General features: G+C 45.3%; 5 protein-coding genes across 7 annotated transcripts; 2 read left to right on the top strand and 3 right to left on the bottom strand.

Annotated features, from left to right (window-relative positions):
- Positions 1 to 9: 9 nt before the first annotated feature.
- LOC128303867 (spectrin alpha chain) lies at positions 10 to 17919 on the bottom strand. Of its 3 annotated transcripts, XM_053040944.1 has the most exons (9): positions 17824 to 17919; positions 10958 to 11078; positions 6841 to 10882; positions 6027 to 6068; positions 3182 to 5105; positions 2506 to 3109; positions 2144 to 2173; positions 1136 to 1745; positions 10 to 1048 (listed from the first exon to the last, which is right to left on the bottom strand). In XM_053040944.1, exons 3-9 carry the CDS (start codon positions 10825 to 10827, stop codon positions 920 to 922), a joined length of 7326 nt encoding a protein of 2441 aa, XP_052896904.1. In that variant the 5' UTR covers positions 10828 to 10882; positions 10958 to 11078; positions 17824 to 17919; the 3' UTR covers positions 10 to 919. The 3 variants fall into 3 exon arrangements, with proteins under 3 accessions (XP_052896904.1, XP_052896905.1, XP_052896906.1); XM_053040945.1 differs by lacking the exon at positions 6027 to 6068; XM_053040946.1 differs by lacking the exons at positions 2144 to 2173; positions 6027 to 6068.
- Positions 11096 to 17925, bottom strand: LOC128303868 (protein sarah). Its single transcript, XM_053040948.1, has 2 exons — positions 17824 to 17925; positions 11096 to 14886 (listed from the first exon to the last, which is right to left on the bottom strand). Exon 2 carries the CDS (start codon positions 14535 to 14537, stop codon positions 13671 to 13673), a length of 867 nt encoding a protein of 288 aa, XP_052896908.1. The 5' UTR covers positions 14538 to 14886; positions 17824 to 17925; the 3' UTR covers positions 11096 to 13670.
- A 337-nt stretch (positions 17926 to 18262) lies between these two features.
- Positions 18263 to 19314, top strand: LOC128302243 (39S ribosomal protein L46, mitochondrial). Its single transcript, XM_053039021.1, has 2 exons — positions 18263 to 18506; positions 18565 to 19314. The coding sequence occupies exons 1-2, from the start codon at positions 18321 to 18323 to the stop codon at positions 19180 to 19182; spliced, it is 804 nt and encodes a 267-aa protein (XP_052894981.1). The 5' UTR covers positions 18263 to 18320; the 3' UTR covers positions 19183 to 19314.
- On the bottom strand, positions 19242 to 20445 carry LOC128302244 (ragulator complex protein LAMTOR4 homolog). The gene is made up of 3 exons (XM_053039022.1): positions 20224 to 20445; positions 19551 to 20142; positions 19242 to 19478 (listed from the first exon to the last, which is right to left on the bottom strand). Exons 2-3 carry the CDS (start codon positions 19697 to 19699, stop codon positions 19301 to 19303), a joined length of 327 nt encoding a protein of 108 aa, XP_052894982.1. The 5' UTR covers positions 19700 to 20142; positions 20224 to 20445; the 3' UTR covers positions 19242 to 19300.
- A 70-nt stretch (positions 20446 to 20515) lies between these two features.
- On the top strand, positions 20516 to 23201 carry LOC128302576 (exocyst complex component 7). The gene is made up of 6 exons (XM_053039426.1): positions 20516 to 20654; positions 20720 to 20885; positions 20950 to 21538; positions 21615 to 22381; positions 22460 to 22916; positions 22985 to 23201. The coding sequence occupies exons 1-6, from the start codon at positions 20607 to 20609 to the stop codon at positions 23085 to 23087; spliced, it is 2130 nt and encodes a 709-aa protein (XP_052895386.1). The 5' UTR covers positions 20516 to 20606; the 3' UTR covers positions 23088 to 23201.
- Positions 23202 to 23895: the final 694 nt, after the last annotated feature.

The following is a 23895-nucleotide window of genomic DNA, read 5'->3' as shown; positions in this document are numbered from 1 at the left end:
ATGTATAATTTTTGCAATCATTTATTTGAAGAAGATATAGTAATATTTTGCGATCGGATGTATTCTATCCGTCGAATAGTGATGCCAGTGATAAATAGAAATACACATATATATCGATATTGTAGCTGCGTTTGTGTGCATTGTTCAACGTTTCCTCGTTTGGAGAGGAACGCCATGCGTTTGCATTGTGAAAGCTGAACATTTGATTTTGCGCATTTCTGGCAATTGTCTAAACACATTACCTTCCGCTCATTCCCCATCCCGAACGTGGTCAACTGTGGTGTAAATAAATACCTCTTCATACTACTATAATCGTTCACCAACAAGCATAGGTGGAAAGATATTGTTTTGGTTAAATATACTACTTTTGCCTTCAAATATTTGGAAGTTTAACAGTAAAGTTTGTTGCAGTACCAAGCGGATGCTCTTTAAACACACAGTTCAAAGTCCGTTTCAGAGAAGAAACCGGCCAGAAAAATGTGTCATCAACGTCCGTTTGTTTCACAACACATTAGACTTTAATCAGCGAAACGGTTTTTGAGTCGTTTTTTTAAGATTTTTTCGTTCGTTTTGTTTGCGTTTGTGATACACATTCGTCGCTCGCGTAAGCCGTAGAAAGCTTTTTTAGAAAGTGAAAAAAGAAATGGCGGAAGGTTGGTTGTTCGATCAAGCCCTAACACTATCACTATTTACTCAAGCGCCGCGTTTGACGATTGGTCGCAAAATTTAGATAAATATATCAAATGAAAAGTAAATATATATTATTCTCCCGACGGGGGAACTCTTCTGTTTATCGTCAAAATGCATTTAAAAAATATTTAGTAGCAAATTATTAAAAGGCGACATCATCGGACACCGCAGGCGATTTGCTGGCTTAGTAATGCCCAACCCGATGCTGATCGATGCCGATACTGGGTGCTTAGTTTTGGAATAACGTTCTGGTGAACTCCACGTAATCCAAGGCACCCGTAATTGGGTGGCCGGTCTTCGGGTCGTTGTACGGTTTCATGCGCTGCACGCAGTAGTCCGCCATGTCTTTGGTGAGGTTCTACGGAAGATTTTAAATAGAAACGATTTAAACGTAGTACTACGCGTTTAGTATATCACCGAGACAGTTTTCGACCATGGTACTTACGGAATAGAGCTCCTCCTTTGTGACGTATGGACGAGGTCGCGGATCGGAGGCAGTGATTGCGCGGAAAGCATTCTCGATCTCTTCGAAACTTTGCACGTTCTCCGTTTCCTTCGAGATCATGAAGGCGATGTATTCCTGCAGGGAAACTTGGCCATCCCGGTTCGGGTCTACCACATTCAAAATTTCCTCGAACTCCGGATCCGGTTGACCCTCTTCCACCATCGGCAGATCGTAACCAAGGGCACGCAGACATGATTTGAATTCCTGATGGTTCAACTTGCCGCTCTTGTCCTTGTCGAAATGCTTGAACATCATCGAGAATTCCTTGAGCGAGTCTTCCGACACGCCGGACTGGTTGCGGGCTTGAATCTGTTGTTTCAGGTTGTGCTGCATTCTCATAGCGAGTTGATCGAGTTGATCCCACTGCTGCGCTAACCCGACCGTTGAATGTTCCGTGTAGCGATTGTCCAGGATCAAATGTTCTTCCAGCGTGGCACCTAGCTCCTCGATCTTCTTCAGGTCACCACGGCGAGCACGGATTTCATTTGCTTTGTGGCAGAGCGCCTCAAATTGTTCTTCCAGCGATCCCGATCCATCCATGAGTGACGTTCTGTCGTAGAAGAATCAAAGTTGAATATTAATAACAATTGCAAAAACAGCGTTTGGGTGTTGTTTAGATCACTCCACTCTTGCAGCCCGTGTATGCACGTTAACATTGTGGTTGTGTGGCGGAAGGTTACAAAGTTATTTGCAGTATAAGCAAAAGGTTTATGCATGAATCATTTTAAAATTTTGAAAATGATATTTTTTTTATATTTTCATGAATTCAATATAATCCAAAATGTCTGATGTGCGAATTGCCCCAAGCATGAAATTGATTTTACTGCTCTAAAATAATTAGTAATGTTAGAAGGGAGCCATGCTTCTTCATCTTCGTTAGAATGCGTTGCTGCGGGCAAACCATCGAACGATGATCAGCAGTCAGTGAGCACAACACTCGTTCGTTACCCATTTTTGTCCCAGCCAAGAATGTTGTATCTTTGATTGTCACGGCATAGAAAGGCAAGGTGTTGGCAAAGGTGTTTGTAGTTGGATGTTGTGTATGGCGAGGGAAAAGTTCAGTAAAAATTGAATTGCCGGTCGCAGAACGATGCGATTGGTGTGGATGGTTGGAAGAATGAATATAGTGTTTAATGTTTATTACCGAGGTCACGTGGTACATACGTGTGATGTGAATAGAGAAAAACAATTTAAGGAAACAAAAAAAAACATAGAATGCACCGTTAACTTTCTTTCTCCAGTACCGGGGAGGATTATAGTGCTACAGAGAGATTAAAATTGAGGAATTCAAAACATAACAAATACCATACCTTGTCTCCGTCAGCCACTGGTGGAACAGATTCGCGTGCTTGGCAAACTCCTTACGCAGTTTGTCGTTCTCCTCCTGGCGATGCACTTCCTTAGCCAACTCTGCGTCACGCTCCTCGATGATCTTCTGCAAATTGCGCCATGTATCCTCCAGAGCTTCCATAGTAAACCAGGTGTACGGGTTGGGGCCGACGTTGAAACTTTTGATCTTTTGATCCAGCGCGGCCAATGCTTGGAAGTCTACCTGTGCTGACGACAGCGAAGCTTGGAAAGCGGCGTGAGCCTCGCGCAGCGCCTTAATCTCCTCAATCGAGTTACAACGCACCGGATCCGTGAGGTCCTCTTCAGCGTTCTCGAACCACGAATTGAAAGCGGAAGCCTTTTTGGCGAACGTGAGATACAGATCTTCGATCTGCCGGAACTGATCCTGCATGTTCAGCAGACGGTACTTGCGAGCTTCCGAATCGGCACGCAACTTCTGCCAGCGTGTCAGCACGTCCTCGTGGCGCTTAAGAATTGCAGCCGACTGGGCATGGTTTGCGTTGATAAGCTGATCCTTGAGTGCACTAATGTTATGAATGCCCTCATGTTCAAACGCCGAGAGACCTAGAATAAGATGGTTTATAGAAAATGAGATTATGGGTTTAAAGAGTATATGTATTTTCGAAGAGCACATACCTGCATCAAATGTCTCTTGCTTAGTGAGCAACGTTTGAACAGTAGACAAATCACGTCCAAATTCTTCCGACTTGACGTGATTTTCCTTATCAGCGATCCAGCTCTCAACCACGTCCGCCTTCCACATGAACTGCAGATAGGCGAAGTTATCCATCAGGGCCGTCTTACGACGTGTCGCTAAAGCCTGCAGATTCTCCAGTTTCTTGTCGAGCTGTACGCAACGCTGCGAAATGCTGTCACCATGATGATTATTGTTCGTTACCAAAGTCTGACCATGGTCGCGGATGTCCGAGCAACGGTCACGATGTGCCGCAAAGTCCGTCTCAAACGCATCGTGCTTCTTCATTAGACCCTGCACGGCCGCCATCGAGTCACCATAGTCTTCGACCGATAGCAACTGCTGCTTCTCCGTAATCCAGGCCTCCTCTTCCTCGACCTTAGCCAGGAACTGCTGATAGATGAGCGACTCGTCCAGCTTCTGACCGCGAGTAGCCGCCAATCCCTTCAGCTCGGTCCACGCTTGATTCAGAGCCTTCAAACGCTGCTCGATCTCCGGTACTCCCAAATTCGACACGTCCATCAGCTTTTCACCCGCCTCTTGAACCGCCTGGATGGCAGGCTCATGGGATGCAAGTTCAGCTTCAAGGCGCTTGTGCTTCTTCTTCAGATTTTGAACTCCGGTCAAATCGCGTCCATAATCATCCGATCCGACCAACAGCTTCTTCTCCTTGATCCAACTCTCCTCGTCCGCGATATCACGGAAGAATTGGTGCAGAGTGTTTGCCTCGTTCAAACGAGCCTGTCGATGGGCAGCAAGATTGCGGATGCGCTCGTAACGTTCGTTAATCGATTGACGTTTCTCCTGAATGCCAGCACTATCAAACTGGCCACTTTCCACCAACGAGTCCGCTTGGCTGTTCATGTCCTTAATGCGATCCTCATGCGCGTGAATATCCGCCTCCACCAGCTGATGCTTTTTCATCAGGTTTTGCACCGAAGCCAGATCCTTGCCTGCGTCTTCTGATGTCAACAGGCTCTCCACCTCACCCAACCAGAAGTCCAAATCTTTCACCGCAGCAATATACGTACGCTGCTTGTTTGCTTCCTTCAGCTTAAGAGACTTCTCGGTCGTTTTCTGCGTGAGGTACTCCCATTGATCAGCGATCTGCGTCAGACGCTTCTGCACGGCTTCTTCCGATCCGCTGCACTGGTTACGATCGATCAAGTTACTGCCCATCGCTAGCACGCTCGAAATACGATCGGCGTTTGCTGCCAATTCCGCTTCGAATGCCTGATGCTTCTGGTGCTTCGATTGAATGTTGGCCGGATCCTTATAGCTCTCCTCCGTAGCCAACTGAAGCTTCTCTGCGATCCAGTTTTCGATCTCATCTGCATCACGCGAGAACTGCTGAAGCGTTTGCTCATCGCCCAAACGCGAACGCTTCTCGATCAGATCCTCCTTCAGGTGACGCCAGCGATCCAGCACCTCCTGTCGCTTGGCATCGATCAACCTACCCGCATAGTGCTCCTGTGCGATCAGCTGGTCCGCCAGCACCTGCAACGCACCAATCTTCTCCTCATGACCGTTGATCGCCTTATCGAAATCTTCGTGCTTTTTGATCAGCGCCTCTACATTGTCTCCCTTTGAGTCCACCTCTTCTGCATTCAGGAACGCCTCGCGAGCGCTCATCCAGTTTTCAGCCTGCTCGCAATCGCGCAGATACAGCTGTAGGTCCAGGTTCTGGTCAAGCTGCAGACGACGTGCAGTCCAGGCACGCTCCAACTCTTCCCGGGCCTTGGCTAGATTCTCGATCTTTTCCTGAATTTCGGGAGCCGCATAATGGTTCGCTTGCAGCAGCTCGTTGCCGAACTGTTCGAAGGCCGAGAAAGTACCGGCGCGTGCATCGACCTCGGTGCGGTGTTCCTAAAGATGTAAAGGAGCATGGTATGTGCGATCGTGCAAAATAGGGAAACATTTAGTATTGCTTTATGTTTAGTTGTGCGGTTAAGTGAGCTTCCACCCCCGCAAAATGTGAGCAAAAATGATAGCAAAATTATGAATACCGGTGAGCGTAAATTAATAGCAATAATTATACACCTATTATGCTGTTGATCACCTCACGAATGAAACGAAAAGCATGAGCGAACAATATATTAATAACCGGTGGGAGGTGTAGTCTTGTGAAGGTCTATAAATAATTGAAACTAGTCACTAGTTGTTAGAAGACACTAACGGATAGCGATTGATTCCTAAATTTACTAAAAGTAAATAAATAGTCTTTCGAAATTCGAAAAAAGTTAATAACATTACGAACGCGAGAATGTTACATGACTTTGCACGTATGGCCCATTTTGAGTATGAATGATGTGTTTGTATTAAAAAGGCTAGAAAAACAAAAGTTCATTAAAACGGCACTGCAGCAACGGCATGTAGCGAATGTTATAGAAAAAAGTACACCAAAATTAAACAGACAATCTAGAAGAAACTGATCGCAAAATTATCATTTAGCAACGAAAAACATGGTTTAAAAAACTCTCCAACCTTGTCCGTTAATAAAAAAAAAAACAACACACACACATAAGGGTGCCAAATATTTCTGCGTCTGAAACATAATCGGCAATGATGATAAAGCTAACTCAAAAACTATGTTATTGCCATTGAAAATATGTTTACCCACATATTGTTAAAAGCATAGTACAGTGGACATTAATCATATTGTGGTGAAACGGAAATTAGATGCATGATATGTAAAGCACTAATTAGATAAGGCTTAGAAACAATTATTGAAAACACAAAACATGGCGTGGCTTTGGGTAGTGTGTTGTGGCAATTAGTCGGCTGTACCTGCGGGAGACCGCAACGAAAATCAATTTCGGCACGATGATTCTATGAAAAATAAAAATGGCAGATTTGGAAAAGAATCACATTTTAGTACGGGTTTGATTGCAACAACGAACATCAGATTTTGACCGTATGGTAAAACCTAATATTCATTGATTAATTTAGATGTAAAAAAAAACTTCGTCTCCAAAATATTGAATCCAAAATATTGTTTACTATCTTTTGCCAGATGCTAAGCCTCTTTCCGATTAAAAGGATGACAAAAAACTCGATGTAATCTTCCGGTCAAGTGAAGAAAAACTTAAAAATAAATCAGTGTTAAGGAGCCAATTGTTACATATTTCTGTAGTCAGGTCCTTGTCTGGAATTGTGAACATATCTAAAAAAAACGTCAATACTGTTTTCTCACAGCGACGACCATTTTTCGATGGTGATAAACAAATATAACTGCAGAAAAGTTCGTGCAAAATGAATGCTTTGCGTGTTTAATAACATGACTTCGAATTTCTCGTCCAGTGATTCCAGTGCGTTGATGAATACTGGAACAAAATAATCTCCACTTTCACGTAACACAGATGTACACTAATTCTATAAAAATACACTAACGATAATAATAACATTCATTCACTAGAAAGGGACATAGGACAAATGGAATAAACACGCTTACACAAAGTGATGGACCAACCGTATACGACAATAAAATTGGGGCTGGGAAAAAGGGAAAACTCGCCTAAAACAACATCGATCCCTCCCCAAAGGGCAATTATTCTGAAATGTATGTTTTTACAATTACGAATTTCCAACATTTTTTCCTCACCTGATGACGCTCGATCAACGCTTCCGCTCCGGTAACATCGTTAGCCAGCTCTTCCGACGTCACCAGTCCCATCATCGAGCTAATCCAAGCGGATAGGTCACGGTAGTCGCTCAAGAACCGCTGCAGATCGTACGAATCGAGCAGCTTCTCCTTGCGCTGCTGTGCCTTTGTTACGACTTGCTGCCATTCCTCGTTGATCTCCTTCTGCTTGGCATACGTCTGCTCGGCCGTATCCGGATGCGATTGCATCAACCGATTTGCCGTCTCGTCCAGTTGACGGATCTTGTCCTGCAGTGCAGCCAAATCGCGTTCCAAGCCTTCGTGTTTGCGCTGCAAAGTTTGTACACCGCGGAGATCCTTGCCCAGCTCATCGTTGTTCAGGGCGTTCTCTTTCTCTGCAATCCAATCCTTAGTTTCGTCGACATCGCGATGGAAGCGCTGCACCTCGTGGGCTGATCCGAGCTGGCTCGCACGTTCCTGTGTGATCGTTTGCAGCGTAGCCCACTCCTCGTTTAGCGTTTGGATCTGAGTCTTGATCTTCAGTGCGGCCTCCGTCTGTCCCAGCGATGTCAGCTGGATGGCGATTTCGTTCAACTTCGCCAGACGTACCTCGTTTGCCTTCAAATCGTCGTTGAAATCGTCAAACTTCTTCTGCAGTACCTCAACCTCTTCCAAATCTTCGCCGACATCCTTGATCTGGGCGTGGCTCTCCTTGTCCTTGATCCACGTCGCCAGATCGGCCGCCTCACGAACAAGCACGTACGCCTTTACCGTCTCGTTCAGCTTGTTCTGACGTTCACGAGCCAATGCAAGCAAATTATCGTACTGACTGTTGATCTGCATCTGGCGCTTCGCGATCGAGTGACCATCGATCAGATTCTGCTGGCTGGCGCTTAGTCCAGGATCAATCTTCTTGATGTACGCCGCTGGCACGAAACCCTGACGATCGTTCACTTCAACCTTCCACCAGTCCTTGTTGTTAGAGTTAAGCAGCGTTAGCACGTCATTTTTCTTCATCGACACTTCACGCGGCGACTTTTCCGTGTAGTCGTAAAGGGCCATCACGCACTCCTTACCGGTGATGTCCACCACCGGTGTCTCCTGCTGACGACAGTTCTTCGCTTGCTCCTGCAGTGCTTGAATGGTATTACCGAATGCTTCAAGATCCGACACCAGAGCTTCATGCTTCTTCAGCAGTGCCTCTGAAGAGTCTTCATCCTTTCCGTAGTCTTGGTTCGAAACGATCGGCTCCTTCTCGCGCATCCACGATTCAGCTTCGTTCGCGTCGGCAAAGTATTGATGTGCCTGCAATGAATCCTCCAAATCTTGCTTACGCTGGTTGGATTTCTCCTTCAACGAATTCCACTGGTCCTTAAGGGCATCCAGGCGTAGTTTGATTTCCTCGCTCGATGTCGGTTGCTCAGTAAGCATCTGCTCTCCATTGGAAATAACACCAGCGCATCGGCTCTCGTGGTTATTAATTTCCGCAAGAACTGCTTGATGCTTCTTAATCAAATTCTGCACACCAATCAGATCACGGCCACGATTCGTTGATGCGGCTACCGGTTCCTTTTCGCGAATCCACGCCGCTTCGTCTTCCAAATCGCGGAACAACTGTTGCACCTGCAGTGAGTCTAGCAAACGTTGCTTACGGATCGCCATCGGCTCAGCCAAGGCAGCGTAGCGCTTCGATAGTGCCGCTTCTTTAGCGCGAATATTATCCGCATCGAAGTGACCACTCTCGACGAACTTGTTAGCAGCCACCTTAATGCCCTCAATACGATCCTGGTGGGCCATAACGTCTGCTTCCAGGAGAGCCTGCTTCTTTTGCAAATTTTGCACGCTAGTTAGATCCTTGCCGTAGTCTTCCGACAGCAGCTGACCCTCCACTTCGCTCAACCACAGCTCAATGTCCTCGACAGTGCGGTTAAACTGTTGCTGTTGCGACGCTTCCTGCAGTTTGCAGCCCTTCTTGTCCGAGGCCCGTACAAGCGATTCCCACAATGTTACGATTTCTTGCATGCGAGCATTCACCTTGTCCGCCGCGTAGTGTTCGTTCTCGGCCAACTTCGTGCCCGTTGCCGTGATGTCCTCAATGCGGCTCTTGTTCACCGTCAGCTCGTGCTCGAAGTTAGTGTGCTTTTGTACCTTGCCATTCAGATTGGTTGGATCGAGGTAGCTGTCATCAGTAGCGAACTTTAGCTTCTCGCTAATCCAACCCTTGGTTTCGTCACAGTCGCGCTCAAACTGTTGCAGAGAGTTCGAATCCTCCAGAAGGTGTTGACGTACCGAAGATTTCTCTTGCAGAGCGGAACGGCGCGCCAGCAACATTGCACGACGCTGAGCGACATCATCCGCAGCATAATGCTGACCGTCGATCAGCTTCGTTGCGAACACGTCCAGCGCCTTAATCTTTTCCTCCTGGGCTGCCAAACTCTTCTCGAAATCTTCATGCTTCTTGATCAGCGCCTCGACGGAATCGAGTGTATCGCCCAGATCCTCGTTAGCGAGGAAAGCTTCCTGCTTCGCCATCCACGTGTCAGCCTGCTCGGTGTCGCGGTAGAACAGCTGCAGATCCATGCACTGCTCATACAGGATGCGGCGGTCCTCCCACAAAACCAGTAGCGAGCTCTTATCATTCTCGAGCGCAGCCAGCTTCTCCTGCACCTCGGCCGCGGCATAATGCTCGCGCTCGAGCAGCTGCCGGCCGGCCTCCGTGGTCAGCTTAAAGCTGTCCACGCGTGCATCGATCTCGCCCTTATGTTCTTGGTGGCGTTCCAGAAGCGCCTCCGCCCCGGCAACATCCTTTGCCAGTTCGTCCGCGGAGATGATCGCCTTCATGCCATTGATCCACGATACCAGATCGCGGAAATCGGCCAGGAAACGGTGCAAGAAGTAGGACTCGTCGAGTTTCTGCTTGCGCTCCTTAGCCTTCGCGGTCAGCGACTGCCAGTACGCAGCGATCTCTGCCTGCTTCTCACGAATCTGTTCGCTGTGATCGGCGTGAATGCTGCACAGGCGCCCGGCCTCGGTACCGAGAGCGGCCACCTTGTCTTCGAGTGCTGCCAGATCACGCTCCACACCTTCGTGTTTGCGCTGCAGCGCTTGCACGCTGGCCAGATCGCGCCCGTAATCATCGGACGACAGCACGACATCCTTCTCAGCGATCCACGCAACCGTCTCATCCGCATCGCGGTTGAAACGCTGGATTTCGTGTGCCCCGAACAGCTTCTCCTGGCGCAATATGGCCAGCTGCTTCAAGCGCTGCCAGGCCTCGTTCAGTTCCTCCTTCTTGCGCGTGATCGTTTCCCGTTCCGGATGACCACCGAACAGCAGCTTGTCGGCCAGCTCATTAACCTCCGTGACACGATATTCCTGCGAGGCCATGTCTTTCTGGAACTCGTCGAACTTGCGCTGCAGCACTTCGACATGCTCCAGATCCTGCCCGAACTCATCCGCCGTCACGAACGCTTCCTTATCCTTGATCCAGAACATAACCTCCTCGCAATGGCGAAGGAACTGCACCAGCACTAGTGCCTGCTGTAGCTTCATACCCTTTTCGGCCAGACGTGACAGCAACAGCTCCCACAAGCGCTGCAACTCCTCCAGCCGACGCTGAATGGTTTCCGACGCGAAATGGCCCTGGTTGATCATCTCCTGGCCAGTGTTGTCCAACACAACGATCGCATTGCTATGCGCCGACACTTCTGCCTCGAACGCCTGGTGCTTTTGGATTTTCGCCTGCAGGTTAGTTGGGTCGCGGTAGCTCTCCTCACTAGCCGCCTGCAGCTTCTCGTTAATCCAACTTTCCAATTCATCAGAATCGCGCTTGAAGTATTGGAAGCGACGCGAATCTTCCAACTTTTCGCGCTTCTGGCGTGTCTCGAGCTTAAATTCGCTGTAGCGATTCAACACCTGATCACGTCGTTCCTGGATGTCTTCGGCACTCTCCAGAATGCGCACTTCCTTCGGGGTAAACTGCTCCATTGTTACTGGCTTCTGTTATGTTTAAATCTAATGCTGTTAATTTCTTCTTTTAAGCCTGCAATAAAAGAAAAGCAAACGACGACTTTACTGAAACGTTCTTGTGAGGATGTTTTCATTCATTTTAATTTACCTCTTTCTGTATTTGTTGATGATAGATGAAGATAATTGTTTTTCTAATATTAGTTTTTTGTCGCTACGGTATGTCCTTTTGGTGTATAATTCCTTCCGGTTGGATGATTTTATATGAAAACCTGTAAATATATGGAAATGCAGCAATGCGAGGAAACACATAACACATAAATTCCATCGACACCCAACATAACAAACGATAATGTAAACCCTGTCCGTCTTTTTTGTCGCCGCCATGTAGTGTTATGTGTTTTGTTTTGTTCAGTTTTCCATTCGTTAGTGACGATCAGTAACACCAACCAATAACAACATAACATTAAACCATTTAAATCTATATCAAACTTTATTTGACAGTTATGTATATAATATCCTTCAATCTGCTGCACCCCTCATCAATAATAATAATTGATCCATCACTTACCAAACTCATTTGATATTGTTTTGCTAAATCTGTTTTCCTCTACACTAGTCATTTATCTTCAAACACACGTTCTCTCACTCCTTGTCGTTTCGTCTATATTTTCACTATTATTACACTACTAGTTTGCCTTGACGATAAAATTAACGAGATCCTTTTCTCATCTGGATATCTCCCACGTTCATTACACGGTACTAACCTTTGCTTTATTACTCCTCATTCCCATTACACTCATCTATTGGATGAATAAAACCGGGCATATTTTACCAATCAGCTCACACTTTCTAATCAATTCCAAAGACCTTTATAGTGAATTGTATGGTTTGTTGCTTGAACTCAAATCGTGTGTCTATAATTTTGTCTACCGCTAAAGCCATTTGTATTCATTGTATAACACACTAGTTAGTTAGCATTCACGTTTCGTCCGTAGCACTAACTAAAATATTGTTTTACTTTGCATTATGTTATGCATCGGTTTGGTTCGTCCCTTTTACCGGTATCCGTGTGATCAGTTCAACGTTTAATATCTCGTTACGATAAATATTGGAAGTACTGTGACAATATAGTGCCCTGTCTTTACCAAAAGATCCCCTTCAAAAGGTTCTACTGGGTATCGTTATGTCTATTGTACACACACTGTTAGGGGATCAAAAGGTTGACCAGGTGATGTTTTGTTGATGGCCAGTGTGGTAATGTGCCTTCTGTGCGGTACATCGTGTTGCGTAGTAATAGCGTAGAAAAATATATAGAAAAAAACGCTCCAAACCCGAACCACCATTACACAGGACAAACATTTTAGATGAGCACAACACAAACGAACCTCTTAGCTCGTCATCGTCGAATAGATATAACAGCTATAAAACACGCCTGGCGGACACACACACACTGAGCGTTGAGTCCGAGAGCATATAAATGTGTACATGCAGTTTTCATCTCTAAGTAGATAGGAAACGGGAAAAGTAACACATCCGATAGCAACAACATCGTTATTCTTCCTTGAATACAATTTACACATAAGCACATAAACATCAGACCCATCTCACACGACGACTTTCAATACAGTCGATTCGATTTAGTGAATCGCTTCGCTAGAAGGACAACACCATGGAAAAGGGCGTGGAGGAACAAACCCGTCGTACGGATTAGGAATTTTGGAATCGAAGATGTATATTTACGGTTTCTCCTCCAGCATTTTGGTATCAACACTGCGTTAGATAATGATGGAACAAGAATTCCTCCCAGCAAAACACACCCATGGACTTGTTATGTAACAACGCTGTTGGTTATTGTTTTACAAACTTTGGTTCCCGCACAACGCATGCTCTTTTTGTATGCAAAATCAAACGTCTTGAATAGATATAGTGGCTTGTGCCAGCTGTATGTACTTTTGTTAGGATTCTGACTTTCGCCTTAAAACACTTCGATATGCTTCATATTTTTGATTTTGTTTGTAAATAACAAAGAGCACATCTCCAGCGGTGAGTTATGAACATAAGCCAACGGCATACATAGCGATTATCAAATTATTTTAAAGAATGAAGAAAATTTCTATTCCCAAAACATGCACAAGAGTTAAAGCATAACTTAACGCATTAACATAAATTTGAATGTTTAACAAACAAATAAAATACAAATTGATTTATTTTCAAGATAATTAAACTCGAAAATGTGGAAAGAGAGAAGAACATAATATGGGCAATGAGATGATTTGTTTTTTTTATATATAACCATTTTTACAGCCATTAAGAAAAGTAAACCAATATAAGAGCAACACAATCAAATCAACTTTGATTGATACTGACGCTGTCTAATGTACCTAACACGAAGAAGTTATACGCTTACTCGACCGATATATCTAACACGCAAACCTTATCAACATAAAAAATAAACCGAAACCGATAACCTATCATCAACATTAGACAGAAAGGTGCGTACCGTACGATCACTGTTGGATATAATTACAAAACTAGCTTGCCTGCCGTTCCATATTACGCTGTCCGCGGACAAACAGACATGTAGATTCCCTCCTAAATCGCGAGATCATGACACGAATGCGAATAAGCTTCAGGAACGGAGAACGAGCTCAAGAATGAACAATTGTGGGATAGTACATTTTTACATGATCTTGTTCCATTTGCTACAATAAAGCCCAACAATATCTTTTGATCCACCTATCGCAAAGGGGGATTCGCTCTTAGGTTCGCAATTGCAACAAACTCTTTCATTCGGTTTCAGATCCATTTTGAAACTTTAACCTTTCGCTTCGATCGATTGACGACCGGGCTGAACAACCAATCTAGGTGGAACTTTTGCGCTCTGGGCAGCGTGTTTGCATGATACGAGGTTTGCGCGCATTCGTTCCAACGACCGGTGAGTTTTCCTTGTCCGGATCATCGTCCTCGAAACTGCTGCCCATGCTAGAAGATTTCGCGCCCGTCTCATCGTCATCCGCCCCTTCCGCTGCGGCCGCTGCTGCCGCTTCCAGCTGCTCAGCTGCAGTGTGTAAAATGATGCCCGGATGCTTTTCGGATTGCGCGTGAATTTCATGACTTTCGCCCGGCGTTAAGCTGGCCAACGCTGCCAACAGGTCATGGTTAACGAGCGGTTCGCCCTCCTCAGCCGGTTCCCAGCCAGCCGGCGGCGATGCCGGTGGCGATATAAGGAACTGCTTGACAGGTGCGGGCGGTTTAAGGTTTGTGTTCGACACCGGCGTCACCGGTTGAGCCAGATAGCAATTTATGACGGACTTTCCGAACGGGTACTGATGCAACCGAATGCGCGCATTTGCCGCTGCCAGCGCACTGTCGTAGTTGACGCGCAACCGGCGAAAACTCTTCAGCCACTGGAAGGTGGTGTTTTCGGAAAACGTGCGAAACAGTTCCTCCAGACTAGCCTTGAGCGCATCGTCGGCAAACACCTCCGAGTGGATGTTGGTTACGATGATCGATGTTGGTAGATCGTCCAACAGATCGTCGTCTGCCACCGGGTTCGACTCGCTGTCGGAATCATATGCACTCGGCAAGGCCGGATGCTCGTTCGGCAGACCGTCGGACGGATTGATGAACAGATTCTCATCGTCCGTGGGCGTTGTTGGAACCAGCTCGTCACCCGCGTCAGACTGCTGGCGGGTACCGGTGGTAGTAGTAGCAGTGGCCTGTGCCATCCTCCCGCACCTTCTCTAGTCCGCGCGATCCCTTCTGTCCCCTTTGTTGGCTATAGGGCTTTCCTTCGCGTCGTGCAGGTGCAGTATCCTTGCAGCTGAGACGATAGGCGCGGATGTTACGGATAATGGGCCGGGTTGTCCAACCTACCTAATGAACATACACTTCCCCTCTCTGGGACGGGAGTGTATTTAGATAGCCAGGAGGTATGTTTGTGGGTGTGGGTTTGTGTAGTATGTGCGGAGAATTGGAACGTGTCGTTCACTCTTCGCTCCCCTCGCCCCCCGCTTCACTTCTGTTCTTCTTTCGTCACCGGTTCCGCAAAATCCAGCGCAGCACTTGATTCTGCAACTGCATTCGCATTGCATTTGTACCAGTCATTGAAGGAAAGAGAATCCAAATGGAGTTTTTTCGAATTCGAATTGATCGTGTCAATCGCGATGGTTTGGTGTTACGGATCCGTCGGGATCGCGCACACCCGTACGAAAGAAGAACATAAAAGTTGGCCCATTTTTTGACAATTTTTACCAACCAGGAAGTGGCAGACAGAGAGAGAGAGAGTGAGAGAGAGTGACAGCGGTAGAGAAAGAGAGAAATAGAGAGGAAAAAGAGAGAAACACAGAGAAAGAGAAAGAGAGATAAAGGAGCAACGTCAGATTTTAAAGGTAACAACATAAACCATAAGTTCGCTGTTTCTCATTTGCATAAATACATTTATATAGTTAACAAAAGGTAGGTAAAAGAACTGTTGAAAGCCATTTTTTCCATTTCTTGCATGGGAAAAATTGAAACCAACATTGCACCACAATCGAATATGGTCTCAACCTCCTTACTAACACTACAAATACACAGATGGAATGCAGGTGTACGAGAGTAAAGAGAGAGTTACACAAAAAACAACGTCGAAAACAACCATAAATCGTGCATAAAATTGGCTGCATAATAACTGGTAGCTTTTGTGACTACATTAGGGTGGATCATTGTTGCAAAATGTTCCATTCCGACATAACTACAATGTGAGCCGTTATACTTATATGAGCGCAAACAACGAAAGATGATCTTCAAAAAGATTGGTGGTTTAGAATTTGCATTGAATTAAAACAAAAAAGAATCATCGTCCCAAAAACCACCTAGTGGAACAAAAAAATGTGTGATTATGATGTCAACATGTTTGATTGCTTCTATTTTTAAATTGAATGATCACTCTGGAACCTTAAACGGATGGTACAAAACAAAAACGTAGCTAAGGTGAGTAACTATCGCATAGCAAAACCAACAACACAATACCAATGCTGTGAAACATTTACGACAGACAACACTTGAAAGTCAATACTCAGCAGCGAAATCTAGTCATCCGTTGAATTTGTCGGTAACTGTTTCCGCCCAGTCTCTCTTGGACCGGATTACATGTTTTGCCTGTTTGGATGGCTTCATTGCCATTCAACATTATACATACGCATCGACACCCGGCATGCACATCTGCATACACCTCTCGTCGTGTCCACGCATCGTGCGCGGTTTGTTTTCTTTTTATGTTGTTGGCAATCATTTCTCTCAATTTACACACCCTCTTCACTCTTTCTCTTTAAATGCTCTCTCTCTTTCTCTCTCTATTATTCTCTCATTGTCTTTCTCTTCTTAACGGTTTGTTTTTTTTTGTTTTGTTTGTTGACTCCCATATCAAGTAGCACCAGCATAAGCGTAGATGACTTTCAACATAATTTTATGTTAAACACTTGAACGTTCATTTCACTAAACGACTTGGTATGTGTACAATATGAAGATCGTTTCAGGCGAAGGGCGCATATTGGAACATTTAATCAGTTCGGTTAGTATATCCACGTAAAAGATTGGATACTCAGCAGTTTCTTGGTTAGGATATTTCACAAATGCCACTCTCAATTGCAAACAACCCTGCGTATCAAGTTGTACACCACATAGTTGTTATTTGTCATTGGTGACTACACACCTTAACACTCTACACTCCGTGAAAACATGCATGCTGCTTATCTTATCGCATAGGCGGTGGAAAAGATACACCCTTACAAACCAAGCACCACACCGAGTATGACGCCATCGAATTCCACGTCCAATCAGGCAGTTACTGCTGGATGGTTTTTATAGATGCTTTGAGCTTGGAGGTTACATTCTATTTGGAAGTCAAGTGCAGAAACGGCTAGAAAGATTTGTATTGAATTGTTTGTTTTTTTTGCGTTTTTCCCCAAAACGAACACAAACAATCAATTCTTTCAAATCAACATGAAATAGTGTAGAATTTGTAACATCCAGCAGCAGTCGCTTAGCCCCATGCTTAAACGGAAATGAATTCACACACATGCACACTAGATCATCATCCCGTATCACGATGATCAGTGTTGCGGCCGCCGGAGCTGGTAATGTTTAAAAATAACCTAACGAAAGGCAATGACGTAATCTGGCGCATGAAGCTGTTTGGTTTACTTTATGCCGCATCAATATCGGATTCAACCAATCAGCGTAAGGGTCAAAGGCAGTGAGGCGGTGGCCTGGGTTGGTGGGGTTCGGTCGGTTCATTCATTCAATTGACATTTGCTTCTACGGAATTATTCCATGAAATATACAGTTTTTTTTTTCTCCAGGAGTAACAACCCTTGCATAGGCAACTCTGGTGGATTGTTTACGTACCTCAACTCAAGGGGGACATACCGCCTTCAAGAACCGTTCGACATGCAACGTTATTAAAGAAAACGCCCTAAACATTAGACGAATGTTTCTGGTAAGAACACTCACAGAACTGTTCACACAACCCTATTGGCTTTCGGTCGAATCAATCGAAATGCCGCAGTGTGTGCTGAATGCGTAGCGTTTTCCATGGGTCGTTGAAAATATCGATTTTTCACACCAGCTCGCGCTTGTAGGGCGCGGCACGGCTATGCAGGGAGAGAAAGCAGGAGCACACGCACAGACCTGGAAAGGATAGTGCGCTTCCGCTCGGGATTGCTATTCCGTTCGTTCAACATTCCAATTTACGGATTTAGATGCATCCATATCACACGTAAGGTACGCCGAGTACTTTTTCGACTGGGTGTGTCAATCAATCTAGCTTTCCAACGCAGGCGTTTTTTTCTCTCTTCTCGTTTTTCTGTTCCCGTGGCCCCAATTGCTTAGCCCTAAGCGTAACACACACACACGCGCGTGCACAACACTACATGGCGTACGGATCGATTTACGGACGGAGTTTGAGATTGGCGTTTTTGGCGAAAAGAAAACGTTATGGTAGCATGAATCACTGCCCATTGCACTACTTACAGCTTTAGCAAGCGTTCGCCGTACGTTTTTATCCAATTTTGACTGCCGTTTTCTTAATTTGTTTCACTTTTCACGCAACCAACCTTTGCGAGCGACTCGTTGTACCGTAATGGCGGCGATGATTTTTCGCTGTACGAAGGTTGGTACAGTTGGCTGCTGCGGCTGTCACATCGCTATGCCGAGGTGAACAGATAAGATGGGACTGATATTTAACAAAAATGTTTTAAAAAAAACTGCATTCAATTTCCCGACAACAACATATTGTTAAAAATACAGAGAAGAGCAACGTAAAATATTTTACGATATATTACACAAAAACAACATGTTGTACGCCTATATTCTCGTTTTCCGACAAACTTCGCAAAGCAAAAACCTCTACTGTATTTTACCAAGTATAACATATTCGGAACAACCTTGCTGTCACATTCGATAACATAAACATTGCTTTGCGCAAATTCCTTTCATAATCCGGTCAAATTTTACGAAAGGCACACAAAATGCGGCTTCTGGTAAATTGCTCCCTATTGCACGCGACACGGCTAATTTCTGCTAGGAGTTTAGCAACACAGGCCTCCCCAGTTGCAACACAATCAGATCAGAAATGGGATCTCTATGCCGGTGTGCTGGTAGAGCGATTACCCATCGTTACGAAAACGCTGGAACCCATAGAGGCAACATTTAAGGTAAAACCTATCTAAAAATCATTTCTAGCTCCAAATTATCGTCCTTGTCGTTTCGTAGCAAATGCTGGATCAAATGGAGCTAGAGAAAAGCCTTAAATCCAATCACGAACTTCGCAAAGAAACCGAGAAGCAACAGCTGGAGCTGCTGAAGGCAGGCAAGATAGATCTAGATTCGGAAGCACTAAAACAAACTGCCCAAGATTTGGAGGACGCTTACAACGAAGAATTCGCACGGTTTAAACCAGCACCACGTGTTACGGAAGCAGACCAAAAGAACGACATTCGATCGCTGGACCGCAAGTTGGAGGAAACACTAGTGCTTTTAGTGGAACAAAAGCTAGGCACCAAGAGCCATTACCTACTGCCACAAGGTCTCCACCGGCAGGGAGAATCCATGCGCCAGACAGCCGAACGCACGTTAAAAGACTATTGTGGTGATCATCTGCACGTGACGTTCTACGGTAATGCACCGATCGGTTTCTACAAGTACAAATACCCGGCGAATGCCCGTACCGAAGCGACAGGTGCGAAAGTATTTTTCTTCCGTAGTGTTCTAAAGGAAACGAGTGGAAATATTGCCAGCAGTAAGGTTAAGTACCAGTGGCTCAGCCAGGAGGAGTTGAAAAAGCAGTTGCAGCAATCGTACTACCAAAGCGTCTCCCAGTTTCTGGTTTAAGTCGTGCAATGGATGTTTCTGATGCTGGCGTTATAGTAAATGGAAATCGTGAATAGAAAGTAAACCCTTTCTCAAAGGCGTTCAAATATTTATTTTACTCCGAAAAACGCGCGTAAAATCAAGCTAGTATTGAATGATTATCCGACTCGATGCCACTGTTAGTGGTTGCATCTGTGCGATTTCGTTTCTTTACGACGTAAATACGTTTGTTCGAAAGGCATATAGTGAAACTGTGGTCAGCGAAAACGATCGAAACTTTCCTGCAAGAGCGTGCATAGAATATGGCTGGATCAACACTGTGGAAGATGAAGCAAAAATATCTCTGTGAGAATTTGAGAAATTAATGCACAATGCTGTGTAGTTCCTACCTTTCGGTGAGTGTGAGAAGATTGCTTATTATATTTGCACTACGCTCGTCGTTTTCCAGCTCACCGCCGGAAGCATGTACAGACCCATCCTCGGACAGGATCAGATACCCGAGCTGATCCGGTAGCGGATGACGATCAAGATCCAACATGGTGGCGCTATTCAATTTGCTACTTCTGTCGCAAACAACGACACTGCCCTGACTATTGCTAGCGCTACTATTTTGTTGTTGCAGATGCGTCTGCAATAATTGTTGTGATTCACACACCACCACCTCGGTGAGATTCGAAGCAAGAGAATAGTTGCAATTCCCGATGGGTGATGCGGTGCGCGAGAAGCTTGTGCCGCTGGTTGCGGACGTAGCGCTGGCTAACGTTAGCTGCCCGATGCGGTTAAATTGTCAAATGAAAAAATGCGTAAACAGCCGGAACGCTACCAGAAGCCAATATTTGATAGTACTCATCAACTACGCCGCAGTACCCAGCGAATTGTGGGCGGGTTCGTATGTTCCTGACTACGGACCACACTGTGTTGAGGGCTAATGCAAGGCAATACCGCAATCCGGATGCAGCTTTTTGTTCGAAGTTCTGGGGACTGGAAGGAAGAAGCTCACTTTACTACCAAAAACTGTATCGTCTGACCACTATCGATTTCGTCTATTGTTTTCTTACTGACCTTCTGTTTCGTTGCGTTGCAGTCTTCTTCTGGATAATCGTAAAGTAGGTAAACAATCTTAACTGCTCTTGCAAACTACTGTAGTTTGCACAAATCCATCAAATTGATGATCTGCAACTTTTAACACTTTACAGAATTATCTCAAACAGGCAATTTGTTCGTGTCCTAGTTGATAAATACGCAAGCTTTTTTCAGCAGCCCAACAAAACATTCACTGCAGTGGTAAAATCGACGAAACAAGTGCGATATTCGTCGATTGTTTATATTCCCACTGTCAATTGTGTTTCGTCTACTTCAATCGTGTTTGGGTATTGTTTTCGTCATCACTGCTTGATGGGAGTACAATTTTGCTTTCATCACATTTACAAAAGTATTAATTCGCTATGAGTGCTCTTGAAAATACGCTGCAGATTGAGATTAAGCTGGAAAAGGTGAGTTTTATAATTGTTTGCGCATAAAACAAATCCCAATGCCGTAATATCCGCTACTGTCGCAGGAGAAAACAAATCAAGCACTGCTGAAAGATCATGTTGAGAAGTATTCCGAGTTAACGCAATCCATGTCCAAGATTCTGAACTCATTCGAGCAACGGTTAGGAAAGCTGGAACATACTATACTGCCCGTTTACAATGTTACAAAGAACTTGCAAAAACAGCAACAGAGTGAGTAATCAAAAGCTGAGATTGTAGTACGCCTCGAACTGACACCGATGATTATCACTTGCAGATCTTGATAGTACGCTACAATGCATGGAACAAGTACTGTCCCACTACGACGCTTCGCAAGATGTGTGCAACCTAATCCACCAGGGACCGTCCGAGGGCAACATTGGATCATTTTTGGATGGATTGAATAAGCTGAAGAAGGCAAAAGATTACTTTCTCAACAACAACCCACAAAGCGTTGAGCTGGAGAACGTAACGAGTCTGTTTAATAATGGATGCGAAACACTCAATAATCATTTCAAGTCGTTGCTTAAAAAGCATAACTCTCCACTAAAACCGGTCGATCTGCTAGATATGATCTACATCGAGGAAGATTCTTCCAATGAGGATTGCCCGTCGATCAAACAGCTACCACCGAGCGCACGGGAGGAGCTGAACGTGATTGCACAATGGTTGGACAATAATTTGCGACGCGAGTACGTGCAAATATTTGGCGACGAGCGATCGGAAGTGATCATGAGATCGTTGCAAAATTTGAAAGATCATCAGAAAAGTGGTAGCTGGGGAAATGAACCATTGCGCACAAGACATGGTTATGGACGGGCGGAAACGGGCGTTAAGAAAACAACGTCTGCTCGTTTGCAGCAAATGTAAGTAGTGATAACAAGGGTTTATGACTCTTACGAATTATGTTACAAAGTGTTTTATGCTGTTCTTTTATTTCAGTTTCGAGCGGAAAGCTAACAAGATGTTCATGAAAGCCTCTCAAACCCTAGGCCAGTCGGCGGGATTGGCGATGAGAAAGAATTCTTCTTTCGGAGACATCTTGGCGGCAGAAGAGTACGGCAATGATAACGATCAGGAGCTTGAAAAGTATTTAGTACTACTGCTTGGACTTCAAAAGCTTTTAGTGTGGGAACGGCAGCTTTTGAACGATATTGTGCCTCCGTCGAGACATAATGAGGTATTCTCACGGCTGTCCCAACCCTCAATCGAGATGGTGGTAAAAGATGCCGAACAAATAACTTCCAAAGTGATGCGGAGTATCGGACGCAAGGAATGGTCCGCCGCACTTGGCATATTTTCTGCCCTGAAGCACGTTCAAATTTTGCAACCAGACATTGATCGTATCTGTGATGCTACGCAGAAGCAGCAGCTATCGGGCGTACTGAACCGTCTGCAGCAAACGGCTTCGAAGGGTTTGGAACAGTTTATCGAATCGGTTCGTAACGATGCCGGGGGCGGAGGGATGGTCAGCATGACATCGAGTACGATAAGTTACGGTGGTGGTTCGAACGTTCCTCGCGATGCAACGGTGTACGAACTAACTTCGAACACGATCTGGTTCTTGGAGCAGCTGCAAGAGCATTGCGACACTATCGGAGGACTGCTGCAAACAGAGTCAATTTACACGAACGATCTCGATCGCATTGCATCGCAGAAAGCACTGTCAATTGAACAGAAAAATAAGGCTCTGTTGGGTATTTATGTCCGTAAGTATTTCATTCGTTCAACTAATAACTTTGTCAAGAATTGAACTTACATCTCCGGTCGTTGCTTCACATTTACAGGGAAAGTGCTGGCTGAATTAAATTACACAATTGCAACCAAATCAGAACAGTATGGTGATATGGCCACGAAACAGCTGTTCAAGCTGAATAATACCCATTACATCTTGAAATCATTGCAACGATCCAGCCTGATAGAAATTGTGGCACTGACCGAGCACGACTGTGAGCGTCGATATCAAAAAATGATCCAAGATCTGAAGAAAGCGTATCTGGGCTCGTGGTCAAAGTTGCTTTCCTTTATTCACCCGCTGGACGAAATGCCACGACCGATCAATGGTAAGGTGAAGGATAAGGAACGAGCTACTATCAAAGATCGGTTCTCAAACTTCAACAAGGAGTTAGATGATGCGGTCAAAACTCAGCGCGCCATCTCTGTGCCGGATGTGCTCCTGCGAGAGGGGATCAAACGTGACAATAGCGAACACATTGTTCCAAAGTATAATACTTTCTTTGAGGTGTAAGTACTTATAATTGTTTTTTGGTTATACTATATATAAAGATTTGTTTTCTGTTTGTTACTTTTAGGTACTCCGATGTGCAGTTTAGTAAGAACATCGACAAGTACGTTAAATATCGTCCATCGGATGTGGCAACAATGTTGAACAGCTTTTTCGACGATACAGTTTAATTTATCCATTGCATTGTATTCCTATCTTAATATTACGAATATAAAAGTGCTAATCGTCGTGTTAAAGCCTTATTATTAGAAGAAGTATGTTTAAGTTTAAAAAGAATAAATTAAAACCAGAACATAACATGCATCGATCGAAGATGAAAAGCCATTTCGCTAACCTACTTTTTCGTCGGAGGACCTACGCATCCTAGTAGATTAGAGTGCCATAGGAAGCCAGAACAAAAGACAAATCTAGCTACCCTCTTTTTTGTTGACGGGGAGGGAACCTTCAAAAGGCACCCACCTAGAGGGGCTTATCGCGGCTAAACACCGCCCCTCGAGATGGGTTATGTGGAATTCATCGTGATGCTTGACTCGTGAAGCGAGTTAAGCAGCCGATGCGACCGCACTAAACCACTCCTCGACCTGATCCGAACCCTGCCGATGCGCTGATGTGCGTAGTACTCTATGCGGGGTCTTGTGTGCGTGGCACCCTTGCTGTTGCCCACTGCTGCGTCGTCCTTCCTGGTTGTCCTCGCTGCTGCTGCCGCTTCGTGCCTTCCGTCTGCTGCTGCTGTTGTTGTTCCGAATCCACCCGTCCGTGGCCGCCACTCTCGGGTGGGTCCTAGCTCCTGCTGCTGCTCTGGTTATTCGTCGCTACCGCTGCTGCTTCTGTTTTCCGTTGTCCTGGTGTTGTTGGTGGCGGGGAGCCGCTATTGCTGCCTCCGTTGATCCGCGTTCCTTCGTCGCTGCTGCCGTCGTCTTCTGGCCGTCGGCGGACTCTCCTCATTCCACCTCACTTGGAGGCTTTTGAAGATTGTCC

This window comes from Anopheles moucheti, chromosome 3 (assembly GCF_943734755.1).
Source record: "Anopheles moucheti chromosome 3, idAnoMoucSN_F20_07, whole genome shotgun sequence".
In the NCBI taxonomy this organism is placed as follows: Eukaryota; Metazoa; Arthropoda; class Insecta; order Diptera; family Culicidae; genus Anopheles; species Anopheles moucheti.
Note: the sequence above shows the minus strand (reverse complement) of the source record. Positions and strands in the feature narration are given on the sequence as shown.